General features: G+C 32.9%; 1 protein-coding gene across 1 annotated transcript; it reads right to left on the bottom strand.

Annotated features, from left to right (window-relative positions):
• Positions 1 to 3,499: 3,499 nt before the first annotated feature.
• Positions 3,500 to 9,670, bottom strand: LOC132067369 (glyceraldehyde-3-phosphate dehydrogenase, cytosolic). The gene is made up of 11 exons (XM_059460571.1): positions 9,515 to 9,670; positions 9,304 to 9,404; positions 6,212 to 6,327; positions 6,019 to 6,118; positions 5,778 to 5,924; positions 5,629 to 5,689; positions 5,439 to 5,536; positions 4,654 to 4,796; positions 4,459 to 4,542; positions 4,174 to 4,263; positions 3,500 to 3,885 (listed from the first exon to the last, which is right to left on the bottom strand). Exons 1-11 carry the CDS (start codon positions 9,540 to 9,542, stop codon positions 3,840 to 3,842), a joined length of 1,014 nt encoding a protein of 337 aa, XP_059316554.1. The 5' UTR covers positions 9,543 to 9,670; the 3' UTR covers positions 3,500 to 3,839.
• Between the last annotated feature and the right edge of the window lie 2,092 nt (positions 9,671 to 11,762).

The following is an 11,762-nucleotide window of genomic DNA, read 5'->3' on the forward strand; positions in this document are numbered from 1 at the left end:
CCCGATTTAATTGGTTTGGTTTGATTTTAACCAAAAATCAAGCCAAACCGGACCATGAACACCCCTACGCTGCCCTTACACAAAAGTGCAACTATACCCTTTTCTCTAACGAGATTTTTTTTAAAAAAATCATTAGCTTATTTTTTATTTAAAAAATGCCATGTGGCTTTAAAAAAAGTCAACTCATTTTTTTTAGTAGACGTACTTTTCTTAACGTCACATGGTAAAATTTGTTTTTGGTGGATCGGATCTAATTCGTTTAAAAAAGTATCTCCGTGCTTTAACAAAAATAAGTCTACTCATTTTTTTAAACGAACCGGATCCGACCCACCAGAAAAAAATTATCATGTGGCTTTAGAAAAATAAGTCTACTAAAAAAATGGGTAGACTTTTTTTTTAATTAAAAAATAAACTAAATGATTTTAAAAAAAAAATCCGTTAACAAAAAGGGTATATTTGCACCATTTTGTAACAGCAGGGGTATATTTACACCACTTTTATAACAGGAGGTATATCTGCTCTAAATCGCAAAGTTGAGGGGTATATTTGAACCTTTTCCGTTGAAAATATGTAAGTACTAACATAAAAAGTGTTTTAGCTAAAAAAACATAGATTTGCCTCTTAAAAAACGGAAAGAGTCATTTAATTTGGTAGGGAATAATTAAGTAATGCAACTGACTTACCTTGATAAAAGTAAAACTCTATTTTTTATTGCTTTTTGGGAACAAATAGAAAATATGACCTTCATGTTTAGGCTCTGGTTCTGGTTTTGGGTTTTTGGCATCGATAGCCCTGCATAACATTTATAGAATTGTCCCTCGTGAGACAAATTGTAAAAAGCTTTTAAAAATAAAGTAATTATAAAGTTGTTTCCATCATATAACCTTTGTCTATTTCTCTCGTATTCGTACCACCTGTTACAATTATAAAAAACACAAGATTATTGAATACGAATAAGAAAAGACCAACCAGTTTCTAATATATTACAAAGTTCACAATGGCAGCAGGGGGTTAAAAGAACGGTGTAATCGTAATAATTAAAGGAGTGTAGTAATGGAGGAAAAAAACACAACACGAAAATATATTTTCTACACACTAATAGCTTAAATTATTTTTAAGCTATCAAGCTAGGACTACAGGTAACCGTCCAATAATAGATCGAAGGATTTTAACTTATATGTACTATTAATCTTTAAAAAGTTTATATTACCAAGATATTTTAATTTGTTTTTGAGGTAATGAACGTGTTCTATTTTTTATGTCACTGAGGCGAATTCAGGATTTAAGTTTTATGGATCCAATATTTAAGGTTCTTAGCATTGAACTCACTATTTCTTTAAAATTATGCATTCATATCTACAATTTGGTGCAATTTTAATGAACTTTTACTAATTTATTGCACCACGCCAAAAGTAAGTTCAGATGAACCCGGTACCCTACATCTGCCTTTATATGTCACTGATTTCACACTTTCATATATCATTACATATAATTCTCTTCTATCTGACCTAAGACTAATAAGACATTTAGTTTGCTACAATAAATTAAAGTACACTTATGGGTTGTTTGGTAGCTGATTAGCACCTAATTAAGTTATTCATGTATTAAATCATGCATAAGTAATATCATGTTTGGTAGCATTCTTTTGCTATGTATAAAAATTCAGCACACCTAATATGGAGTATAAGTTATGAGGAAATCTGTATATTATTTTATGCAGGATAGAAGACGGAATAACTTAATACATGAATAACAAAACCCTGTATAATTAATCTCTGCATAAAATAAAATATAAATTTCCTCATAACTTATCTCTGCATTACTAATACCTGCATAACTCTGACCAGCTGTATCCCTTATTACAAAAAATTTACGATGTCCATGTATATAACTTTCCCTAAATTAAATCCTTTAACATATGGTCTGCTCTCGAGAAAAGAAAATACAATAAGCAAAAGGTAAAGGGTTAAGGAAAGTACAAGCATGCTGTTCTGTAGGCAACATAAGCTGCGGTTGTATAAACAGTAGCTAAAACAACTGAAATTGCATCAAACGTCGTTAGAAAAAAGATATTAGGAATTAGAATAAATTGCCAAAAAAAAAAAAATTACAAGAAAAGGAGTGCTTAGAAAATTGTAGAAAATAATTGAAAGGAACAAACTTGGGCGAATGACGCTTTTAAACGTGATACCGATAGCTTCCATTGATAAACTGAAACGCTTAGCTTCCATTGATAAACTGAAACGCTGCAATATAACTGTTACACCAAGAAAAACAGCTTTAGAACAAGAGAAATTGTGATGCTAATTAATTGTGTTTTATCATATATAAATCTAGAAGTCAGTGGAAAAGCAGGCTAAATATAAAACCTAGTCTATTTTGGGTAATAATAATTGCTAGGTTAACACTACAACGGGCTAATTGACTATTTCCTTCTTTTTATTTTTAGAAAAATTGTAGAAATCTTCTTATTCAAGAATCCAGATTTGGTTGGTAACGCTAATTTCCTTTGTACTTGGGACTCCCGATCCTTTTTCCATATATATCATAATTTTTTAATAAGTATTTTACCTAGCTAAAAACAACGCGAAAAGATATTAGGAGTAATTTAACAAATTTTCTCTGAAGTTTCGGGTTGTAACACATATTTTTCTTGTGGTTTTATATTTTACATATTCCCTCATTTTACATTTAATGTAATAAAACTATTTAATAACCTAAAATAGAAAAGTATACCCCTTACATATTGATTTTCTGTTTCTTTGTGATTTTGTATAATAAAAATAATTTATAATTATTCTAGGAAAACCTTTTTTAAAAATCTTTCTAGTTCTAGAATGAAACATAATTTCCTGTTAGATGCAAACGAACGGCCTTTGCTGTTCCTCCACAATCTCCACTCTCCTTGATCTCTCTGTTAGAAGAGTGTTTTAGAAACATAGTTCTAGAGTGTTTTTTCATATGCCAATTTCATCCTTTTGCTTCTGCCAGGAAATATGGAGCTTATCTTTGAATATTTATAATATCCTTAGAATATTTATAAACTTATTATCTTATTTAATTTTTGTTTTTCTTGCTTTTGAAATCCATGATAACAAAGGTTTTATGGCACATAAGTTCTTAGTTGATAATATTGAGATATTTTGCCTTTAATCAAGATGTCCTGGATTTTGACTCCTGAAAACTATACTAGAACTTTTTGGTAGAGAGCAATTATACCCTTTGCGTGAGTCTATCTGACACGAATTCACATTAATCAAGTCACCACATACCTAAGTTAAACAAGAAAAAGTAAAATAAATGATGTATAATATGTTCTCTACTCCCTCCGTTCACTTTTACTTATCACGTCTCACTTCAAGAGAGTCAATTTGATTAATCTTCGGAGCTAGATTGATTATAATTCAATATTTAAAATTTAGATATTTGGAAACCATCCGAAAAATGTTGGTCAAAGTCCATGCAGTTTGACTCTCGAGAAACGAATGACAAGGAAGAGTGAACGGAGGGACTAGTTTCACAGAGTTAACGAGAGAACACTGAAGGTGCAAATGAGAAATAGTCACTACTACAATTCAATTGAACATTGGAAGTCGCCGAAAAGCATTTTTCTAACAAAAAATATGAGCAGAATACACTCATTCGTCTTATTATTCCTAATGAACTATAACAAAAAAATCCTCATGAAAAATTCTCAGAAGCTTTCTAATAGAACTCCAAAAATAACAGAAGGGATCTGCATAGAGTGCACTGATCTCTTATTTCTCTATTATTCCAGAGCTTCTTTAATTCTTCTTTGCTGAACTATAACCAGCCGGCATTGAGAGAAAAATAACTCTTTATGCAACAGTTGACATGTGACGAATCAAGTCGATAACTCGGTTACTGCAACCAAAAAAAAAAAACTATATTAGAAATTCTAAGAAAACAGAAAAGCTTGTATCTTGTGTCTCAAACAGAAGGATCGAATCTAGAGTTGGTGAGTTTAGAATGAGTGCATTCTTATTATTATATTATACATTTTAGATTCTTTTGCATATGTATACAAAGTTCCAACAGAAAGTAATAGGTTCAGTTGCAGTCACATAACCTGTCTTAAATTCCCCTTTGGTCACAAACAGTATCTGATAACCATATTTTCTAGTTCAATACTAGGTAAATGGTAAAGCTTACCTGTAGCCCCATTCGTTGTCATACCACGAGACAACCTTAACAAAGTTCCCATTAAGAGCAATACCAGCCTTGGCATCAAAGATGCTTGACCTGACACATACAACTTATCAGAATGTTAAGCAATGATGAATCCAGAATTTAGGATGAGGTGAGTTCTGTTCTTTATATATGTGCCAATTTGTCTCTCTCACACAAATATATACATAGTCTGAGCTAGACACAGCGAGTTCAATTGAACCTGTTGCATCTAGTCTAGATCTACAAGATGTTAAGTACGATTCTCACCTGCAATCACCGATAAAATCAGATGAGACTACATCATCTTCAGTGTAGCCAAGAATTCCCTTCATTTTACCCTCAGACTCAGCCCTGTACAAAAATAAAAAAGCACTAGTCACAAAAAGTAACTACCTGCGAAATTCCTGACCTAAGATTAAACAAATTCTTCAATAGGACAAACTACAAAAGTATTAGTAGTACTTGAGAGCTGCCTTGATTTCATCATAGGTAGCAGCTTTCTCAAGCCTCGCCGTTAGATCAACCACTGAAACATCAACAGTTGGAACACGAAAAGCCATCCCAGTCAACTTTCCGTTCAGTGCTGGCAGAACTTTTCCAACAGCCTGCATTATCAAATGTAATATGTACAATAGGTACACGATTTCCACTGGATGCACATAATCTTGTATAGTTGCATAATGTATGGCAATGGCGGAGAATTTTCACCAAGGAGATTCAAAATATAAGGAAGTAAACACACGAAGAATCCAAGGTGATTCAACACCTACTATATACAGAGGCGGATTCAAGATTTAAAATTTAAGGGTTCAGCCTTTTAAGATTCTTAGTTGAACTCATTGTATTTTAAAAGTTATGGATTCATATCTACTATTTAGTGCAATTTAATAAATTTTTATACATAAATTTATGCTCCGCGTCTAAAGTTAGGGGTTCAATTGAACCCCTACCTATAAGGTCACATACGCCCCTGACTATAAATATATAGAACATAATTTTAACCTTGTATGTATAGTGTAATTTTTCGACGAAGGGGTTTCAATTGAACCATGTAGTATAGGAGGAAACAAGGTACATTATGCACGACGTTTTGGACTGTGGCTCATAAAGCATACAAGGCATATGATATATACAAAGATTTGGACAGAGCATGTTACACAATGAAGGCAAAAGGAAGAACTTGCCTTTTCACAAAATAAGATTTACATGCGACTTTATAGGAAGTGCAAACTGGCACTTGTTAATACCTTGGCAGCTCCGGTACTGCTAGGGATAATGTTATGAGCAGCAGCTCGTCCACCTCTCCAGTCCTTCATCGAAGGTCCATCAACAGTCTTTTGCGTTGCTAAATAACAAATACGAAATTAATTAGAGATCGATAAATTTAAACAGAAGAAAATATAACTAGGAGGACTAGTAATAAGGAGCTTAACTTACCAGTAATAGAGTGGACCGTGGTCATAAGTCCCTCGACAATACCAAATTTGTCATTAATAACCTGTGATGATTAAAATGAAATATTAAAGATGGACATCAACTAAAATGTGGATATCAGATAGCAAACACCATAAAGCACAAAAAACAACCTTAGCCAATGGAGCAAGACAGTTGGTAGTGCAACTAGCATTCGAAACAATGTTAATATCGGCTTTGTATTCCTTCTCATTGACACCCATAACAAACATGGGTGCATCCTTGCTAGGTGCTGAAATGACAACCCTCTTTGCTCCTCCCTAACAAAAATAATAGATCGATGGTCACAATTATCAGCGTTAGCATAAATTCTTTAAACTGTCAGTGTATATAATATGAAAATAAACTATGAACCTTCAAGTGGGCTGCAGCTTTGTCTTTATCAGTGAAAACTCCAGTGGATTCCACAACATACTCTGCTCCAGCCTCACCCCATGGAATTTCTTCGGGATTTCTGTTTGTCACACCAAGAAAAGTAAGAAAAAAAATGAAGAAAAAGAAATTACATTGTAATGCAAGGTTGAAATCTTGGAATGCATTTAATTACCTAGCACCAAATACTTTGACGGGTTTATCGCCAAAGAGAAGAGTTTTTTCATCCTTAACAGTAAGCTCGTGTTTCTTCCATTGGCCATGAACAGTGTCATACTTGAACATGTAGGTCTGTAAAACACAAAATTCAAATTAGACCACTACGAAAAAATAGGAATTAGCGACAGATAAATTCTCTAACTAAAGAGCAAAATCTGTCGCTAATCTTATTTAGCGATGGATTAGCGCTGATTATCAAAACATTTTGTTAGTTACAACCAATTTAGCGACGAGTTGGCGATGAAGTTCATAGCTAGATTCAATTTTTTATAGTGGACCTAAATGTACATTACGATGAGTATGGGATATCAGTTAGAATATAAGGCATTCAAATCTATAACGCTGTAACAAAACTCTTTGCACGTGAAATTATGAGATCAATAACGGAACTATGTACCACTCTGTCGTGATTAATCTGGAGTACATCTAAAACGAATGTACGGTTGTGAAAGTCGATATGGCAACTATGTACATGCAATCAAAACTTAGTCTTGAAATTACAACTCCTATAATGAAGTTTCACAATTTGTAGGAACAGTAATAAACAGAAAACTGAAAATTTAATTTTTTAGAACTAATCAAGGTTTAAATTAGGGGTGTCAAATGGGTGGGTTGAAAATAAATTGCCAATCAAATTCGGTTGAGGTGATAAATGGGTTGCTAATATCGACCCAAAAATTACTTACAAATGGGCCGGCCACGACCCGCCAACTTGACCCGCTTTTTTGATGTCTATTTTTCAAAAACATTTTCGTGGAAAATATTTTTCTTTTTTTCTAGAAATAAATTTTTTGCGAAAAATATTTTCGCCGATTTTTCGAAAATATTTTTGAGGAAAACTTTTTCCGTGGTAAATATGTTCGAGCAAAACTTTTTTCGTGAAAAATATTTCCCTTCATATCAAACACACTACAAACTTATAAGATACATGATACAAGAAAAATGTATACATAAAAAATTAAAAAAAAAAAAAAAAAAAAAAAAACTAAAGTAAACTCAAGCAATAAACTCAAATTTAAGTAAATCTTAAAAACGGGCTAGAATTGGGCTAATATTGAGCTAAGTTGGAGATTACTTTAAAATGGGTTATGTTGAGTTGGGCTAAAATCAGCCCAATGTGAAATTATCTTGAGCCCAACCCATAAAACTTTGGGTGGATTGGGCAGGCAATCACCTTTTGGGGTAAATTTGACACCCCTAGTTTAAATGGTTACTAGTACCCAAAGGAAAAGCGACAAAAAGAAAATAGATAAGGGCTAAATATATCCCTACCGTTATACTATTGGTTCAAATGTACCATTCCTTTGTTAAAGTTATCAAAGGTGGACATATAATCCTACGTTGCTCTAATATTTGATAAGGTGGAAGCCAAGTGGCATGCCACCTCAACACTCCTAACCCTTATTATCCCTCCCCTCTATTTGTTCTTCCCTACTAGCATATATTTCCCCTCCACCACCATTGCCACAACTTTCCGACTCAAATAGGAATGTCACAAATTTCATTTAGTGTCCATGTCCACCAATTGAACAACAGCCAATTGACCAGAGTCGTATCTACTGGAAAAAGAGCTAAAAGAAAGGGAAATATACTCATAAAATTGAAGAATTCCGGCTACTAAACAGGATATTATCTAAGGCCTTCGCACATTTTTCCTTCATACAATCCATGACATTCCTCCCTACCCACTCTTTCGGCTACTGAAATTATTAATTGGATTATTCACTGTCAAAGACCAAGGACTTATTATTTTATTTACTGTTAAACCACAGAAGAACATCATGAATACCATGGTGCAGAATTAATTTAGTAATAATATAGAGGGATATTTTATCGATCTAATTAGGAAGCATTACACTTGAACCAGAAGCAATATACTATAAGCACACCCCAAATGTCTGTGGACTGTCAAGTGTCAACCGGGTCACACTGTATACCATCAACGTATCCCCGGCTATATATAGAGTGGTCATGGTGACGGTAATGTGGCAATGGTGGTGAAGCGGAAGGATATGCCAGTGGTGGAAAAATAAATAGAGGGGAAGGGTAAAATGGGTTAGAGGTGATGAGATGGCAGGCCACGTGGCTTCGACCTCATCAAATGTTAGTGCCATGTAGGATTGGATGTCCACCTTGGACAACTCTAACAGAGGAAGGGTATATTTGAACTAATAGTATAATGGTAGGAGTATATTTGGACCCAAAATTTAACGAAGGGTATATTTGGCCCTTTTCCGATAGTACAAGGATATATTTGGCCCTTTTCCAAAAAGAAAATGCCAGCAGGAAAGGAATCACATACACATTTTGGCATGTTTCATTTGGATTCAAGATTTTTCTGATTACCTAAATATGCAATGCTGACAATTGATTAGCTGGCAAACTATAAATAAGAAAAAGCACTCCTTTCCAACTTAGAAGTGATTTACATGTGCCGAAACGTAAGTGCAGATGCAATGTTTTTGGCTCAAAATATAGTTAGTACTTAAATCGTTATGAAATAGTACTAGATGCATTAATACTTTACACCTGATTTAAAATTCTGATTCGCTTGTGTACAGATCCAAGATATGAAACATTATCTTTTTTGTTTTCTTCCTATAAACATCTCCTTTTAGGAATTTAGGTCGAGTAGGCCCACTAACGGGCGAAACGTTCCCATTTCAAGAGAAGGGTCAGGGTGTATGAATCTCAACCATTTCAAGAGAAACTCATCCAGTATCTAAACTTAATAAATTCAAATGTTCAAATTTCTTTGAAAATATGTGTTCGAAGTTTTAATATTTATATTGGTTTTAAGGAATTTTCACTCATGTATATCTTTGATCTATGGTGAAAATAACAGGTTTAATTGAACCTACTCCCGACACTCAAGATCTACTTCTACGAGTGACCACACCCTTAGGTGATGAATATGGAACATTCTCTAGTCGTGGCAACTAAACTTTATAACTAATATTAATGAATCAATCAAGGATTAATCAGATCATTAAGTTCCGGACACCACATAGTTATAACAAAAATAGAGTTAAAAGGAAATGGAGTAACCATGTAGTCAGTGGTGATAAAGGGGTCATTGACAGCGACAAGTTCAATGTCATCACTCTGCAGTGCCACTCTAGCCACCAATCTACCAATTCTTCCAAAACCTATATATACAATAACCAAGAAATCATTAAAAAGAAAAAGAAAGAAAAAAAAGTAAGTAACAAATGGCAGCACAAATATCCAATTAAACACTAGTCACTAGTAAAAATACCATTGATTCCGATCTTGACTTTGCCCATGATGCTTATAACAAAAAATTAAACGACAGAAAAGAGTTTTAAGAATTGAGTATTGATTTTTACTAGGAAAAGTGTTTATTACTGAATGCGACAATACTATAATTGGATTGTTTATAAATACAGAATTAGAGCGAAATTCTCGATGTGTTGAAGCAAAAGCAACCACTAATAACAATGTTGTTATCGGTTTTAGTGGATGATACGAGACCTACGGGTTAGAATTGGTTTGCAAATTAGTAATTAAGTTCACTAATACCCCTTAAGTTTTTTGACGATTAAATGCCACTCTACCTACTCCCTCCTGTCATGGATAAGAAATAACACACATTAATAAGTCCCTTTTCTTTTTCTTTTTGTCTTTTTTTTCTATAAAAGAATCTATGCTGCTTATAGTTATTGCTTTTTTTAAAAAAAGAAAAAAATCAACAGAGCTGAATACTCCCCCCATTTCATAATAAGTGTCACCTTAGCAAAAAAAAATTATCCCATAATAAGTGTCACCCTAGGAAACCAAAACATAAATTGGCTAGTTTTTCCGACTCTACCGTTAGACAAAAAATGACAAGTTAAAATAACATCTAAATGATGATTGGAAAAACCACATAGTAACTTGGTATTGTTGGATTCCCAATGTCAAAAAATTTACTACTTGTGCATGCTCTAATCAAGAGGAAAAAGTAATTAATTTTTATTATGTAAGGATAATTTAGTAAACTTCAGAAAGCATTATTATGCGTTTGTTTATCTTTTAGTCTCACACCTAAGCACTTTTGTAGTAGAAAGCTCAACAACTATTACACTAAAGGATTTGTTATTAGTCTTTTGTTCTCACACTTTAAGCACCTTTGTACTATAATGATGAAAGATGAATAATATCAAGAAATCCAAGAAAACCAAGAAACACAAGATTGAAATTCAAGAGAAAGAAAGTCCAAGAAGCTTAAGTTTGAAGATCAATTTCTTTCAAGAATGGAAATTCTTGTTTCTTGAATCCTTTTCTAAATAGGTTTCTTGTTTCTTGATTTATATTTTAGTAGGATTTAATTTCCTATCATTAGTAGGACTTTTATCCTAGTTCTAATAGGATTCAGTTTTCTTTATTCTTTTTCTTGTAGAATAGGGATTTTGCTTTCCTTGTTGGTTCTTGATCATTCAAGAACGCGTTTCTTGAAAACAATTTTGTTCTATTTCATACCCAGAACCCTAATTTTTTTTTCCATCGTTGTACCCTCAATATTTACTTGTTTTAAACGATTCAAGAGCCATTTTTATATTCAAATCGTCATCTTTCTCCTCGTTATAAAATCACATAATTCCGAGAAGTATAGCCCGATTTACATCCGTTTCATGAATTCTGCCCATCAATCGCTTCAAGAACAAGATCCTGGTCGATTGGTTCTTTGTTAACTCGAAGAATTACATCATATAAGCTCAACAACTATTATAGGAGCAATTTTACAAACTCTTTTCTTTACTTATACTTTTCACTATCGTATGCCTCTTTAGCGACAGCGTCGGAAATTCTAATTAGAAATTCAAAAAATATTAGGTTAATTTTTTTCATATAAGGGGGCTTCAACTAGATATGTATTACATACATAATTTTTTTTTATTTGTATATACACTATAATTTTTTGATAAAAGAAATTCAATCAAATTCTTTCTGTACCTTACATATATCCGCCACGGTGCCACTTCCTCCTTCCTCCAAGAAAAAAAGGAGGAGGAAAAACTTCTGTTGTTTAGTAATACTAGTCAATTTTGATATTTATATTATCTTATACTTACAAATTAAATCCTGTGGATTTTTTAGTTGATAAACTATCAACTAACAAGAATGAATCAAACCCCGACAAAATGCAGTTACGATCCGTAGAATCCCATAGAGATGTGATTTCCTTCATGTGTTTTAGTGTTCAACCTGTGGCATTATTTTATTGGGTTGTAGAAGCATGGGTGTATTCACCCAGAACTGAAAAATCGAACCAAATCGAAAATAAAACCTATTTTCATTTTGTTTCAACTTTAAAAAACTGAATTTTATTTGATTTAGTTTTAAGCAAAAAAAAACACGCGAACCAAATTGATTATACCTATATAAAGACAAAAATAAGTGTATATATACGTGTGAGTGTGTGTGCATTTGCATACCTTTTTAAATATTTTACCGTATATATTATTTTGTTACACTAATTGGTAAATAAAATGTTTCACTTGCCA

This window comes from Lycium ferocissimum, chromosome 8 (genome assembly GCF_029784015.1).
Source record: "Lycium ferocissimum isolate CSIRO_LF1 chromosome 8, AGI_CSIRO_Lferr_CH_V1, whole genome shotgun sequence".
NCBI classification, from domain to species: Eukaryota; Viridiplantae; Streptophyta; class Magnoliopsida; order Solanales; family Solanaceae; genus Lycium; species Lycium ferocissimum.

What these genes read in the sequence shown, in the direction of transcription:
- LOC132067369 (XM_059460571.1), bottom strand. Translation starts at nt 9,542, where the DNA reads ATGGGCAAAGTCAAGATCGGAATCAATG. An exon ending in GTCAAAGTATTTGGTGCTAG is followed by an intron (nt 6,119 to 6,211) that starts GTAATTAAATGC and finishes TGTGACAAACAG; the next exon opens with AAATCCCGAAGAAATTCCAT. An exon ending in GTCTTGCTCCATTGGCTAAG is followed by an intron (nt 5,690 to 5,777) that starts GTTGTTTTTTGT and finishes TAATCATCACAG; the next exon opens with GTTATTAATGACAAATTTGG.